This window comes from Heterostelium album (assembly GCF_000004825.1).
Source record: "Heterostelium album PN500 unplaced genomic scaffold PPL_scaffold4, whole genome shotgun sequence".
In the NCBI taxonomy this organism is placed as follows: domain Eukaryota; phylum Evosea; class Eumycetozoa; order Acytosteliales; family Acytosteliaceae; genus Heterostelium; species Heterostelium album.
In genome coordinates, this window is record NW_008805066.1 from 727,229 (window position 1) to 743,402 (window position 16,174).

General features: G+C 31.6%; 8 protein-coding genes across 8 annotated transcripts; 5 read left to right on the forward strand and 3 right to left on the reverse strand.

Annotated features, from left to right (window-relative positions):
* Positions 1-152: 152 nt before the first annotated feature.
* Positions 153-3,016, reverse strand: PPL_04840 (pleckstrin domain-containing protein; the record flags this gene model as incomplete). Its single annotated transcript, XM_020575737.1, has 6 exons — positions 153-607; positions 689-795; positions 876-1,447; positions 2,248-2,422; positions 2,449-2,767; positions 2,905-3,016. The coding sequence occupies 6 exons, from the start codon at positions 3,014-3,016 to the stop codon at positions 153-155; spliced, it is 1,740 nt and encodes a 579-aa protein (XP_020434532.1).
* Positions 3,017-3,855: 839 nt separating this feature from the next.
* Positions 3,856-5,087, forward strand: atg5 (autophagy protein 5; the record flags this gene model as incomplete). The annotated part of the gene is made up of 4 exons (XM_020575738.1): positions 3,856-3,969; positions 4,011-4,370; positions 4,455-4,542; positions 4,630-5,087. The coding sequence occupies 4 exons, from the start codon at positions 3,856-3,858 to the stop codon at positions 5,085-5,087; spliced, it is 1,020 nt and encodes a 339-aa protein (XP_020434533.1).
* A 300-nt stretch (positions 5,088-5,387) lies between these two features.
* argS2 (arginyl-tRNA synthetase) lies at positions 5,388-7,632 on the reverse strand (the record flags this gene model as incomplete). The annotated part of the gene is made up of 3 exons (XM_020575739.1): positions 5,388-5,667; positions 5,735-6,507; positions 6,550-7,632. 3 exons carry the CDS (start codon positions 7,630-7,632, stop codon positions 5,388-5,390), a joined length of 2,136 nt encoding a protein of 711 aa, XP_020434534.1.
* A 215-nt stretch (positions 7,633-7,847) lies between these two features.
* PPL_04843 (DHHC palmitoyltransferase family protein) lies at positions 7,848-9,359 on the forward strand (the record flags this gene model as incomplete). The annotated part of the gene is made up of 4 exons (XM_020575740.1): positions 7,848-7,893; positions 8,224-8,408; positions 8,490-9,110; positions 9,192-9,359. 4 exons carry the CDS (start codon positions 7,848-7,850, stop codon positions 9,357-9,359), a joined length of 1,020 nt encoding a protein of 339 aa, XP_020434535.1.
* Positions 9,360-9,607: 248 nt separating this feature from the next.
* On the reverse strand, positions 9,608-9,748 carry PPL_04844 (uncharacterized protein; the record flags this gene model as incomplete). The annotated part of the gene is made up of 1 exon (XM_020575741.1): positions 9,608-9,748. One exon carries the CDS (start codon positions 9,746-9,748, stop codon positions 9,608-9,610), a length of 141 nt encoding a protein of 46 aa, XP_020434536.1.
* A 410-nt stretch (positions 9,749-10,158) lies between these two features.
* Positions 10,159-11,745, forward strand: PPL_04845 (kelch repeat-containing protein; the record flags this gene model as incomplete). The annotated part of the gene is made up of 1 exon (XM_020575742.1): positions 10,159-11,745. One exon carries the CDS (start codon positions 10,159-10,161, stop codon positions 11,743-11,745), a length of 1,587 nt encoding a protein of 528 aa, XP_020434537.1.
* Positions 11,746-11,892: 147 nt separating this feature from the next.
* PPL_04846 (uncharacterized protein) lies at positions 11,893-13,561 on the forward strand (the record flags this gene model as incomplete). The annotated part of the gene is made up of 4 exons (XM_020575743.1): positions 11,893-11,905; positions 12,177-12,289; positions 12,684-12,937; positions 13,540-13,561. The coding sequence occupies 4 exons, from the start codon at positions 11,893-11,895 to the stop codon at positions 13,559-13,561; spliced, it is 402 nt and encodes a 133-aa protein (XP_020434538.1).
* Positions 13,562-13,696: 135 nt separating this feature from the next.
* On the forward strand, positions 13,697-15,631 carry PPL_04847 (uncharacterized protein; the record flags this gene model as incomplete). The annotated part of the gene is made up of 5 exons (XM_020575744.1): positions 13,697-14,114; positions 14,191-14,295; positions 14,528-14,566; positions 14,634-15,437; positions 15,606-15,631. 5 exons carry the CDS (start codon positions 13,697-13,699, stop codon positions 15,629-15,631), a joined length of 1,392 nt encoding a protein of 463 aa, XP_020434539.1.
* Between the last annotated feature and the right edge of the window lie 543 nt (positions 15,632-16,174).

The following is a 16,174-nucleotide window of genomic DNA, read 5'->3' on the forward strand; positions in this document are numbered from 1 at the left end:
TGGTTGGTTGGTTGGTTCTCTGCAGCATAGTTATAATAATAATTGTAAAAACTCAATCAAAACAAGAATAATGATATCTGTAATTCTAGAATTATTTTTGGAATGGAATATTATATGTATATATTATATATATATGTAGTGTTATTTATTGGTTATTCTATGCTATCTTGGGTGACTAGATTTCTCTCAAATTCGTCCATTATTTCATCGTTGAGATCGTAGTCATCCTCAAGCTGTTGGTGCAATGTCTCTAAAAATAAAGTATCCGATATATTTGGAGATAATAAAGCTGTTGTATCGAAAGGTGTTTGTTGTTGTTGTTGTTGTTGAGTATTATTATTATTGTTATTATTATTTTCATTACTATTTTTTAAAAGAGTGATATTACCATTATCATTATTACCATTATTATTATTATTATTGTTATTGTTATTATTATTATTATTATAGTTACTATGAGTGATAAAATTCTGTTGATTTGGAGGTGATGATTGATGTGGTGGTAGTTGTTGTTGTTGCTGACTATAATTAATATTACTATAATAATAGTTATTGTTATTATTACTGTCTGTGCTTGTATGACTAAATGTTGGACTTTCTAATTCTGCTTTTTTCGAAAATAATAATATAAAATAAAGTTAGAGATTGATTACTTATCAACCTAAATATCAAGTTTTATAACACTTACCACTTGGACTTCTTCTTGATCTGCTTCCAATGGGTTGGTCAGAGAATTTACGAGTCGGTAGATTTTCAGTTGGAGAAGCTTGCCATCCTGCATTATTTACTTTTTCACTGCTATGCAAAATTGTGGTTAGTTATGAATCGCGCGATACAACTATTGATATTATCATTTCGCTTCGTTCTGTACATACTAAAGATTTAGATCTTCGGTTGCTCTATATGACATTCCAATTCTAATCAATGGATCAGTTATGAAATCGGTGTATACTACACTGAATGGTCGGTATTCGGTTTTAAAGTTTTGTGTTGCCAACAGTGTGGCGTAGCTGAATGTGAGTTCGGCGACCAGTGTATCTTTGATTTGTAAAGCGGTGGAACGGAACCACAATCCAATGACTAGATCCGATGGTTGATCGTAGACAACGACTTCGCCTGCGTATTGGAAGTTTGGATTGAATTTTACAGATTGTGGCGGTGTGTTGTCTTTCTTCTTGCCCATCGACAACGTGAGATACGTAATGAGGTCGACGTCGCTGCGATCGCTAATCGGGACACTCGACGACTCCTCCTGACCGACAAACGCGTACTTTACGTCGAGAATCTCAATGAAGAGTCGGCCGGCTTCCTGCACGGTCTTTTTAGCGTTTCTTATGGTTTCCACCCAGTCTTCGAGATCGCGTTCATTCTCCGCGGCGATTTCGTAGGTCGATTTCAAGGTGACCAGCTGGAAGCAGTGTGTGTAGCCTTCGCGCTCCTCGACCACCTGTATGTCGACAATCTCTGCCAACTGGAATTGGCCAGCCGGCGCGGTGTCCTTCGGCGATTTGTAGTAGGATAGCATGTTGTCTTTGAGCACGAACCATCTTCTTCGCCAATTCTTAAAGTTGTGTCCTTTCTTCATGAGATAGCCGCTGTGCAGACCGGCACCACCCTGCTTCGAGGCGATGTCTTTTGCCTGCTTGATCTTCTCCGAGGTGTTCTTTGGGAAGAACAAGATCGAACCGTTCTTTGACGACTTTTTGCCCTCGTGGTTGATCCACTTGACCTCCTTCTTTATCTCCTTTTGATACATTGTGATCTGACTGTTGGGAGGTGGTGCAACAGGCTCGTCGAAATCGAGCGTAAAGTGAAAGTCGTTGGCGAATCGACGGTCGCCATCCGATCCGTCACACTCGGATTTGTGGAGAACGAGTTGTTTCTTCTGAAACATTCCCGTGTGAAAGTTGAAACGCGCAATCTGCTCCACTCGGTAGAACGGTGTAATATGTGAAAACACCACTAGTATATCGCCTCTAACAATCTTTCGCACCTCAAACTGCAATGTCGCTGTTCCTGCTAAATAGGTTCGCGTCTCTTTCGTATCGCCCTCGATCGGTGCCGACGAGAATATTCTCAGTCCTTTCTGTGTCGCTGAATATATATTTAAAACCGGACAAACTCCTTGTTTCAGCGGTCCCAAGAAGAACTATATAGTATCGAAAAAGGTGAAACATTAGTAAACGAAAAACTCTGGATGCGCGCATGCCTGCTGCTACTGCTGCCGACGACTCTTTCAATCAATACTTTACCTTTGGAATGGTGTGCATAGTTATGGTTTTGAGGAATAGAGTGTTCTGTGCCGGTATTTGGTTGCCGAGATAGATGGACGAGAAGTATTGGATGTATCGGATCTGAGAGGGACCGGTTATGCCATAGGTGTTGGACGATCGCTTCACGGCAAAGTAACGCATGGCGTCCTCTGCATTGTCAAACAAGCCGGCATACAGTAGGAGACACGAGATGACAGTGCCAGTTCTACCTTTGCCAGCCATGCAGTGAACGATCGCAACGTTCTTTGGATCCTCGGCGAGATAGTTGTACAGCGTGATGACGATCTTAAAGAGCAGTGCGAGTGGCGGAGCATGATGATCGGGAAATCCACACCAATCGTAGACGTTGCCATGAAACAAATTGTAATCGTACTTTCGCTCCGACAAATTGAAGATCTTATAGTGATTTTCGTGGTGTTCATTCAACATCTGTGCTACATCGTATATCGAATTCCTATATGCACTCTCAACACCATCCGCTGGGAATGACATCGCTAAAGAATGATGATAATAATAATAATACAAATTTGATATAAGTTGTAATCAAATCAAAATCAAATTACGTGTAATTAGTATGTTTGTTGTACATTGTCTGAATATGAATATGAACATTCATGTTCATTTCGCATACCTATCACTCTTTCACATATATAAGTTAAATCCAAATCATAGTTTTCATTTTCAAACCTATTCTTCTCTGCAGATATAGTTTTCCTAACTGCTTTAACAATTGAACTATACATAATTTAATTATCTTTTCTTTCTTCTTTTCTTTCTTCTTCTACTTATTTATATCTATCTTATTATTGTTATTGTTATTGTTACTTTGTAATTTTGTTAACTTTTTGATTGTTGATAGTAGTAATGATATATGTAAACCATTTAAAACTGGATTATGCTAAAAATAGCTATAGATAGATGATATGATGTCTGAATGAAATAATAATACAACAACAAAATTTTGAAATTTTTTAGTTTTTTTTCTTTTCAAAAAATTAAAAAAGTTCTAAATATAAATAAATTCTATTCTCTCCTATTTTATTATTACTATTATTATTATTATTATTTGAATTTGAATTTCAATTGAAAGTTAGATGTCAATTGAGATAGGGAATAATAATTGTAAACCGACCACACGCAATGTAACAACAACATAAAGATAAAAAAATAATGAAAAAAAAATAAAAACTTTGAAAAAAAAATATATTTTTTAAAAAAATCAAAAATAAAAGTTTTTTTTATTTAAACTTTCAATTTTAAAATATAATTTATCTTTTTTTGATCTTGTACAAAATCAAAACAATCACGTCACTCAATTAATCAAGGTTATTATTTGTTTTTTTTTATATTTAGTTTTTTTAAAAAAACAAAAAAAAACAAAAATCTAAAAAATTTTTAAATTTTTAAAAATAACAAAAACAATTTGTAGTAGATTAAGACATATACTAAAAGACAAGTAGACACTGTATAGTAAAGTAAAGTAAATAGTTAAAAGTAAATAATTAAGTAAAGCGTATATCATATCCATAAAAGTAAATAAAAGTAAATAAAAGAAAATAAAAGAAAAGTTAAAAGAGAAGAAATGTCATTCTTTGATGAAGATGTAAAGAAATCAATATGGGAAGGAAAGATACCTATAATGTTTACATTGTCACCCAATGACTTGACATCACATATACCACCATCTTCATTAAGTGTAAGTTTGTTAATTAGTTAGTTGATGATGTCGATATATAGTTTGTTATTGTTATGATGATGATGATGATGATGTTAACATTTGCAAATCAAAAAACAAAAAAGATGTTTGTTCCAAGAAATAGTTACTTCCCATTGATTACGGGTGTTGTAAAAGATCATTTCTCCTATAGTACACTTGTGATATCCGATAGTGAACTGTGGTTAGAGTACAAAGGCATACCACTCAAGTGGCACATTCCAATCGGTGTACTCTTTGACATGCTGGTAGCAACACCCGACACAACAGCCTCTCAAATCTGGAATATCACTGTACATTTCCAATCATTTCCAGAAAAAGTATTACTTAGATGTTCGAATGAAGATGCCATCAGAACATATTATAAGAATGTATTAAAAGAGGTAAGAGAGTTTGATCAAATATATACATCTATTATAGATAGATAGATAGATAACTAACAACTATATAAACAATAATATTTATAGGCAAATTATATAAAACAAGGTGATATTAATAAATTGAATAATCTGAGTATTAACCAAACCAATGAGTTATGGGATGGTCTTAAATTACGTATGTACTACTGTCAATATATTAGATAGATAGTTAGTTAGTTAGTTAGATTGTTTACTTATTAATGATTATAATAAAATCATATAGATGATTATGAAAAGTTTTGGTCGATAAACAAGATGTTCTATCCAGGTAATGGATATAAGCATATACCATATCGTATCATTCAGAATAATAAGGCACCTCTACAGGATTTGATATCACCAATAAATGAAAATGGTCAAGAAACAACATTGGAATCTTTATTTTCAAAGATAGCTTTTAATAATAGTAATAATAGTAGTAGTAACAATAATAATAATAATAATAATAGTAATAATAATAGTAATAATAATAATAATATAGATACATCAAATGAAACACAACAATCGACAACAACACTATCATCATCATCTACAAACTCAACAACACTTTTACAAGTTTTAAATTCAGGGTCAATCAGGTACTCTATACAAGGAATAGAACCACCTTTAAACTCCTCTTTGATATGGCTTGGTGATTACTTTAGTCATCCCGACAACTTTTTATATATTGTATTGGCATGATCATACTACTATTGGATAGGAGATATCTAACTAATCATTATCGATAAACAACAACAACAATACAATAACTACAACCAATACCAATACCAATAATAATATCAATCATATTAATAATTCAAACAACTTCAATACTTAAATATAACTAAACAAACACTAATCTAATAACATTAATAATGTTACTTAACTTTTTTTAAATAAAAAAAATAAAAGACAACATTTAACAATTTTGTATACAAATAAACAACTTTTGGAGATCGATGTAGATATATTATATATATAATATTGATTGTGTTTATGTTATTATAATCTATCGACAGTTTCTAAACCTAATAGATGGAAACCAGTGTTGATAATATTTTGGATGACATGTGCAATCAATAGTTTCTGTACCATTGTATCTGAACCGATGACTCGCTCACTTTCGTAGAAATGATGGAAACAATCCGATATATCCCAAAGGTAATCACACAACACCGCTGGTCTCAATGTACTCTCTGTCGCTCTTATTACATCTGGGAATTTAGATATCATTAAAACCAGCTTTCTTTCTTTTTCACTAAATTCCTTAAATTTAAATGTACTTTAAAATAAAACAAAACAATTAATTATAACAATCTATAAACTATTACTTGTTTCTATCTACTTACTTTAAATCGATTGCATTGATATCGAATTGTGCACGTTTCATTAGAGTTGAGATTCTTGTGTAGCAATAGAGTATGTAGATCGAGGTGTTACCTTTGAATGAGAGCATTCGATCAAATGAGAATGTGTAAGAGTTACTACGTTGTGAGAGATCAAAGTATTTGATTGCACCGAGACCGATCTTACGATAGTGTTCCCAGGTGTTGTATTGGTCGAGTTCGAAGCGATCTTCCACGCGATCTGCACCGTCCAGCTGCTGAGCGGTATGAGTTTGATCTAGCTTCTCTGCGCGTGTCAAAGATCGCGAGGTAATAGTTGCGTCTTTAGCACGTTGAATCGCCTCTTGTAGCAGCTCTTCCAGCGCAAGAGGATCGCCTTCACGCGACGACAGTTTCAATCCGTTCTCGCCACGCACCACGCCGAACGACAGATGATCGACGCGATGCTCTGTATCGGGACGGTACCATCCCGCAAGTTGGGCAATCGTAAACACCTGTTGGAAATGCTGTTTCTGCGAGTCGTCGGTGATGATAATCACCCATTGTTTCTTGTTGGTAACCAAACGGTTTTTGATGGCGGCGATATCGGTTGTCGCGTAGAGATAGGCGCCGTCACTCTTCTTGATAATCACCGGTGTTTTCTGATCCTCGAGAAAGACACACACCGCACCTTCACTCTCTGACACCATATTGAGCGAACGCAGCTCCTCAATGGCCGGCTCCAACATCTCACGATACCACGACTCACCTCTCTCCTTGACATTGATATCCATCAGCTTGAATATCTCATTGAATCCCGCTCTCGATGCTTCACAAACATCCAACCAAGCACGATAGATATCGGGGTCGGATCCGCCATTGTTATTGTCACCGCTTGTTGTTGTTGGCGGTCCTTTTTGTAGTTCTGCAGCGGCGAGGTGTGCACGCTTACTAAATTCACTGTCGGTTTTCGTTAGTTTCTTGGCGTCAGAGTAGATCGTTGAGAGTTGTTTCGGTGTTGGGATGAATGGCATCGATGACAGCCCGCTTTGCTTGTCCCAGATGTGTCGGAGGAATTCCGCTTTGTTCTCGAGTGCATAGGAGATGACCATTCCCATGGGCGTGCCGAAATCACCGGCATGACTGACACGCTCAACGCGGTGATTACGATACTCTAGGATACGACAAACCGATTCGCCCAGTGCCAACGATCGCAGATGTCCGACGTGCAACTCTTTCGACATGTTTGGCGATGCGAAATCAACAAGCACCTCTTTTGGCTCGAGAGGTAGTTGTAGCGATTGTTTATGTTGTTTTGTCAGCTCGTAGAGCGGTGCTTCTCCCTTGAGCCAAACAGCTAGCGATTGCTCCAAGTAATCTTGCGACAGCGAAACATTGACAAAGTTCTTCTCCACCGAGACATCTTTGATGAGTGACATTCCATCGCGATTCTCATCGATATCCTTCTGAATCAACTGTCTCATTTGTTCGACAATCTTTTTATTATCACCTCCCAGTTGTCTTGACAATTGAAATGTATTGCTAATTGAATAGTCTGCTTTTATCTTTGGTACAGTAACACCTGTAAACAATGGTTGATAACCAGATGTATTATTGTTATTTGTTATTTCATTGCTATTGTTATTGTTATTTGATATCGATGTTGTTAATGGTTCTAATATTTTATTGACATGATATCTTAATTGATGATAAGTTGAATGTGCATCGATATCGAACCATTGTTTTGTAACATTGTATCTTGTATTTTGTTTATTTACATTATTACCAACAACACTGTTATTACTACTACTGAATGCTCTATCTATGATTCTAACATGATTGATAACTTTATTTGGCAATACCAATCTATTAATATTATTATAAATATGTGATGATTGTCTAGACAATCCTATCGATAGCATTCGTTCGTTTTTTGATCTATGCCAAATGAAAAATCAGATCAGAAAAATAAAACTTTAAACTAGTTTCATTTAATACAATAAAAAATAAAAATCTAATAATCCCGATTTTTATTATATAAAGATTAATCTATTATAACCTCTTCAATTAGCTACTAACAACAAACAATTATATTTTGAATATCGTACTAAGATCAAATTGGAGAACTTTAACTGATATGTCAATTCAATGTACAATCTCATCATTGATCATCATCATCAATAGTAAGAAAATTGATTGATTATTTAGTTATATTGTTAAATATCACTTTCCTCTATGTACAAACATAATAAAACATAACAAAACAAAAACATTTTTTTATAAATTGTGATTATTCAATGATTGGAAGTGTGTTTTTTTATTTTTAATTAATTAATTTTTTGCATTAACGTTTTGTTGTTTTTATTTAATTTATTTTTTCTTTGCATTGTAAGACTAGTTTTATTTGTATAAAGTTATGAGATTAATTTAGATAGATAGATACATACATATATATAAAAGATAGATAGATAGATATAGATAGAAAGATATCATGGTATCCTATTTTGTTTTAGTTGTTTATTTATTTATTTTGTTTGCATTGACCAGTCATTGGATACTGGTGTTTCATCCACTACGATTCTTAACATCGATATTCGGTCAAATCTATATAGTATTCTATCATGTATTGTTCTTTATGTTAATCTATAGTTATTGGCAATCAATTGTCACGCCACCTGGATATCCTTCGAAGAATTGGGTAAGTAGAGTAGTTGTAGTCTACACAGATACCGATATATAACTAAAAATTGATATTAACTACTACTTGCTACTTTATAAGTATCCAGAAGGTAAAAGTAAAGAGGAATTAGATGAGATTGTTGATAATATAATGGAGCAACGCAAGAATAGTAACAATCATTTCAAACCACCTTCACACATAAGATATTGTGTAACCTGTAATATATTTAAACCGCCACGCACGCATCATTGTCGGCACTGTAAAAAATGTATATTGAAGCAAGATCATCATTGTCCTTGGATAGCGAATTGCGTTGGCTATCAAAATCAAAAGCCATTCCTGCTGTTTCTATTCTACACCACCGTAGTAGGTACAATATCGACGGTGTTTCTAGTGTTCAGTGCATTCTACGTACTGAACGTATCGATTCAGAATGCAGAAGATCCGACACCAGTTACAATCAACAACAACAACAACAACAACAAAGATATCATATTATCAACATCAGAAGAACAACAACAACATCAAGATCTTGAATTTCTAGTATCAGGACCAATGGTTACAGTATTATATATTTTAAACTTCTCAACTATTATACCTGTTTTGCTAGGTGTCTCGGGTCTCTTTTACTTCCAATCGGGTTTCATCTTTAGTAATCTGACGAGTGTCGAGCGATATGAAAGAAAATCAGAATATAAAATTGCTAAAAGAAATGGTGTTGTAAGTAGTAACAGCAACTCAATTCTTTCTATAACCATTCAAATAGATGACTAACAAGCTTTGTTTATCTCATGAATGAAGGGAGAAGAATATAGATGGAGATATGATAGAGGTCCAAGAAATAATTTTAAAGATGTTTTCGGTGATACATTTAGGCAGTGGATTTGTCCAGTTGGTTCTCCAAGAGGCGATGGTATCAATTGGAAGTTAAATAATCAACAACAACAACAATCTGAACAACTTGTTTAGTTTGCAAGAAAATCGATGGTTTGGTTTGCCAACTAAAAATAAATGATTAATCATCCACAAGTTAATTGGGTTGATAAATAAATCTCTTTGTTACTCTATTCTATAAAATTGGTTATATATGTCAGTGTGAGGTTTTATTGTGGTGTCGATGTATTGTTTGTAAAATATGATTAAAAGTTTGAACTATTATTTTGATAGCTTGATCAATGAAGTTGGTAGATTCCCAATAGCTTCCAGAAATGAAGATATCAACAGACTGTTCTTCTAATAGTTGTAATTAGTCTGTTGATATCTTCATTTCTGGAAGCTATTGGGAATCTACCAAATAGATTATCAGCCTCCACTCTTTGTTGTTCTTGAGTCAATCCTAAAAAATCTGAATATTTCATATTTAAAAATATAGTTTAATGTCTGCGAAGCATGATCATTACCTTTTAAAAGGATTTGATTCAATACACAACAATTTTTTTTTTTCTCCAAATGTGAAATCGTAATGTTAAAAAAAAAAGTGAAAAAAAAAATAAAAAAATGGTCAAACTATTTTTGATTTAACAAAAACCATTTCACATTTGGAGCAAAAAAATTGGTCATAGATTGTTTTTCATGTGATATTTTATAGTTTGGGTTTTTTTTGCACAGCTTTTTTGTTATTTTCACATTTTTTTTGCAATGCTTTGCAAAATTTTTTAATTTTTTAGGGGAGGGAAAAAATGAAATTACACAGTTCCACAACCACTACTACCACAAATTCTAATATAAACCCAATAGATATAATTAGAAGTAATAGTAAAAGTTAATAATGACAATTAAATGTTTGAATCATCAAAGATCACACGAATTCATTTGTTATCAATGTAATAGTTTGATGTGTTCAAAATGTATCATCACTCATGGTAAAGATCATCCTGATCATGCCGATAAATGTGAACATATCGATGACATCAAGGACTCATTGAGTACATTGAAATTAGATGATATTATTGACACCACCACATATACAAATAATCATATTAATAATGACAATAATAATAATAGTGATAGTGATAATAATAATAATTATCATTCACAAATCAATAATAAACTTAAATCTCTATGGGAATCATTAAGATCATCGACATCCATATATCAAAGATTATCAACAACAGAGAAAGAAATCAAAGAACACTTTGAACAATTACATCAATATCTAATCATTGAAGAACATAAACTACAAAGAGATATTATCAATGATAAACATTCAATCACAAATCAAATCGATAATAAAGTAAATCGTTTGAAATATTTAATAAATATTATAATGTTATTTAATAAATTAAATAATAATAATGATAAATATAATTGTGAAGGGAGTATTGGTAGTAGTGATAATAAATCAGTAACTGATGATACCACATCATTATATTCAACAACAACAATAATGGAATCAATAACAACAAGTTCATCATTACAATCATTCATCAATCATAATAATAAAACATTATTCAATGAACATCTTGATCTATTCAATATTGACGAACTTCTCAAACAACACTACAATGATTCGACATCAATATTATTAGATATCATTCATAAATACAACAATCAATTCAATGAATCAACAACAATCACAGACAATAATAGCTTATTATCATCATATAAATTAACAATCAAACAACCTGATTTCGATCAATTGAATTCAATCATTGAACAATCAATCAAACTTGATAACATTGAATCAACTGAGCCAATAAACACAACAAAAACAAACAACAATGATAATAAACAATCTTATATTTTCACAACACATTCAGCAAAAGGAGCAACACTGATCAACACATCAAACAACTATTCAATTGAAGAGCTACAGTTTGATTATGAATTTGCTGGAACGTACTCCTCGATGGTTTCAATTGGTGAATATATCTATTTATTCGGTGGAAATACCAATGAATACAAATGGATTATAATATCAGCCAAATCGAAATCAATTGAACATATTGGTAATATCGAAGGAATCAAAGGTGATTCTCACATAACTGTTTGTTATGATGGTAAAGATCATATCTATTTAGTGAATGGTGCTAATATAAACAATAGAATTGATCGATTCAACATCAGGACAATGAAATTTGAATTGTATAATCAATTACCTGAAGAAATTGGTTTGCAAATATCATCAATGATCTTTAAAGGTTCATTATATTCAGTACCATACGTTCAATATCAGATATTTCAATTCGATTTGACAAATAAAAAAATAACAGGTGATCAGTTTGACATTCGAGCTTCATCTGCATGTCATGATAACAATGGAAACTTCTACATACTAGATATGACAAACAAACGATTCGTAAAATACAACGTTGAAACAAACAAACAATCAATCTTAATGCCATTCCTCTATTAAATGTGCAAACTCATCCATTTGTTATATATCATCGAGAATCACCAACATCAAGTTATATCTATTCATTTGGAATATCTAGAGATTGTAATTTCAAATATTCAATCGAATCCAATCAATGTGAACCATTCTTAGGAGATATTATAAATTATGGTAGACATTGGTGTGCATCTACATCAATACATTTGAATAAATTTGTTTTGATAAACAGAATATAAATGACCTTTTTTTAAGTAACTAATTAGCAATTAATAAAAATTTAATATCATTAATTCAGTCACTATCTAGATAAAATAAAACTTTTATTTTTTTTTGTAATCCCAGTTGGTCAATTATTGATATCTTCCTAGCTGATTAAATATCCTTTAATAAATTATAAAAATAAATATTTAATAGTCTCGTTAACCAAAATTCTTATTTTTTTTATTTTAAAGATGTTTTCGGTGATACATTTAGGCAGTGGATTTGTCCTGTTGGCGCACCAAGAGGCGATGGTATCAATTGGAAGTTAAATAATCAACAACAACAACAACAATCTGAACAACTTGTTTAGTTTGCAAGAAAATCGATGGATCAGTTTGCCAACTAAATGATTGATCATCTACAAGTTACTTGGGTAGATATATCTCTGTTGGTTAAAATTTAAATTAACGACTTACATATTTTTGAAAAGCTCTTTTTCTTCGAAATATTCAAATATTTATATATTAAAAAAAAAAGAATGTTTGTTATTGGTCCACAACTACTCTAGATTTGCTTATTTATAAGATTCTATTTATTGATTTTATTATAGTTTTTTCAGTTTTGTTGTTTTTGAGTCAAGGAGGCATTTGAGAAGGTGTAATGTTGGGTTCGATTGGACATAGCACCAGAGAATATGATGCACTTGCCAATAGAAGTCAAACAAAGAGAAACAAATTTTAGTGTTAATGTATGGTTAGGAAGGATATCCAGCTGGACCATATCCAGGAAGCCAGGCAGACATTGAAATAGCTCGATCCGAAGAGGGAATTCTTTCAAGTGATATACTACAAAAAAATGAAAGATTCATTGGAGATAAAGCTTATCAAGGTGAGAGAGAATCATTCAAGGCAATGATAAAGAAACCAAGTGGCGGTACACTTACTCCATTGGAAAGGGAATTCAATGCTTTCTTATCTTCGAAAAGAATCATCATTGAGAATGTTAACAATCGGTTTAAAGATTTTAAGTGTTTTTCTACTCCATGGAAATCAAACAAAACCACTCACCTGCAAGCATTTCATTTAATATCTCTTGTTATAAATGAAGACATCAAAGTATATGGTGTTTAATCAAATAAAATAAATTAAAAAAAATCAATTTTTCAAACAACAAGGTAATTTTTTTCACTTTTTTTCTTTTTTTCAAAAATTGAGTTTTTACCACCACCCATCATTTTAGAAAATACAAAACTATAATTTTATTTTTAATTGGTCATAAACGAATTTTTAATTAGGGAATGAATTAAAATTCTTTCAAAAAAATAGAGAATTTATCGAAAATAGATTGTTGAGGACCTCTCACTTTTTTTTATTAATAAAAGAAATTTTATAAATAAAATAACAAGATGAAATTTAATTTAGAAAAGGGTTTATTAAGAATTAAAAAACAAATTATTATTATTTTTCAATTTATTTTTTCTTTTTCTATATATATATCAAATAAAAGAATGATTAATTATAAAAGGATACAATTTTTTTTAATATTTTATATAATTTTATTTTTTTTTGGAAAAATAAATGGTAATTAAAAATAGTTGATTTTTAATCAGTTTAGGAATAGTAAAAATATTAATTAAATAATATTGTAGGACTATTTGATTTAGAGTCAGTGCAAAATGGACAAGACGGAGTGACTTTTACTTTGAAAAGCGGATCATTTAGTAATGGCAGTTACCTCTATTTGGTTAACAGCAGTGCTGTAAAAAAAAACGATGACAATTCTCAACCCTAATACAGCTATTGTGCCCTATACATCTGATATTATTAACAAAGTTGATATGTTCCAAATATGTGACTCACCAGAATGTGGAAATTTCTTTCCTCTAACTTCGTATCCTCCATATATTGCCAATATTTCTTCTATCCCAACTCAAGGAGGTATCATTACTGTAAAAGGTATATCACTTCTATCATTACCACCAGTAAGTTCAAAGATCTATTTTCATAACAGGTATTCTCTAAATGAAAGTGATACTAATGCAGATGGAACTGAAATACATTTCAATGCCGATCAGAATATTATCTCTTTAATCTCTGGTCAAAATATTCCAATTTATCTCCAAATAAGTCGATTTCGAACAATAACTATGAGATTTTATTTTTTTAATCAAAAATATTTTTCATTCCAAAGTAAGTTATTTGCTTTAGTATATCAGGAAATTTTATATAAAATAAATCTAAAGTAACTTAAACATTAATTTAATAGCACCAACAATTTCATTGGTGGAATTTAATAAAGATACCAATCAAATTACAATGACTGTAACAAATTTCGGTGTAAATGGATTTCCATTAACATTGACTTCGAATGGTGGAAATTTATAACCAACTCGTTTAATTAATAATACTGTTATTGTTTCTAATGTGAATGCTCAAAACTATTCATTCTCTGGTCATTTCCAATATGTTTTGAATGTTGGTTCTCCAAATCCAAATTCAGCAACCTATACTCAAGAACTATGTATGTATTCATTAAAAACATATCTTATATTATAATGTTTTCTATTCAATAATTATTAATCATTCATATTATTATTGTTTAGATCCAGTTGTAACATCAGTAACCTCTACTTCATCATCTGGTGGAACCATTTCAAATTTATGGATATAGATTGAATCTTTTCAAACCAAATGCAACTATTTCACAAGTTTCAATCCTTGTTGGAGGTTATACATGTACAGTATTGACACTGAATGACCCAACAAATTCATTTATTGAATGTTCTATTCCAGAAATTCCAAATGATTCAAAGAATTATAATTTATCAGTGGTTGTTAACATTAATGGAAAGCATTCCAATAGTGATATATTATTCTCTGCCGATCTTTCAAATGTCCAAGAAGTATCACATGATAGTGGAAATACAATTATTATCGGTTCATCTTTTGGCAACGATAATAAATCAATTGTCTTACATTTCAATGGTAGTACTCCAATGTCACCGATCTCCGTTTCCGACTCGATGTTAACATTTAAATTTCCAACAAACACACCATCTGGAGTATACAAGGGGAACACACTGACCAAATTCAACACACCACCAACTGTTCCATTTAAGATAACAATTCAACCATACATCACATCAATAACATCACCACCAACAAAAGGTGGAATTGTAACAATCAGTGGTCAATATATGACTTCCAACATCCAAGGAAATGAGAATATCACTGTGATTATTTATGATACCAAATCAAATCTTAACACTCCATGTTCAAATGCAACGAGATTGAACAGTACCAGTGTTACCTGTATTGCACCAGAAGGAAGTGGAACATCCGCTTATTTGCAACTTCAATTGAATGGTATCAGTTCAACTGTAATGAGTGGATTGAGTATGGTCTCCCAATTACCTAAAATACTATCGACCACTTCAGAATCACCATACAATAGTGGAATGATAAGCATCTATCAAACTAATTGCAAAACTTATTTATTTTTCTTAATTTATTGTTATTATTATTTATTTGAAATAATTTGCTTGCTTGATAATGTTGTTTGTGAAAAACAAATGAATAACTCAATTGAAGCATATCCTATCATTATATAATTATTTAATAAAAATAAAATTATCTTTAATATATTTTGTTTGATCATCTCTTCAATCATTTTTTTATTAGACAACCTAAAGAGTTTTGTATCATAATTAAATTTTGATGTGAGAAAAAGATAAAACAATTTTTCACAATATTGATGGCCAGGTGGTCAGATGTAATCACTAAATTATTGATTGAAAATTTAGTCAGAACATTAGCGATAGATTGTTCAGCTGTGTTAGTTTATAGTTGTAAATAATGTAGTGTTAGAGTGTTGGTAATAAATATTCTAATATCTTACTAACAGTTCATGATTTATCACCATACATAAGACAGGCAACAGTAATCCTATAGATCGAATAATTGCAACAATGAGGTGCATAGAAGGTCTCTTTGTTCTTTTAGGAAACTTTCAGTTAACCTTGTTCTACAGTGTTAAACCATAACCACAATATCTAGAATTGAGAGATTTGGCGTTCGGGGTTATTGAATTTTAACAAATTTCACACAAGATCTAATTTTAATTAAACGGTCAAATTTAAACGATATACAAATCTTATAGATAAACAATAAGATATTTCAATTCGATTTTACAAATAAAAAGATAACAGGTCATCAGTTTGACATTCGAGCTTAATCAGCATGTCATGATA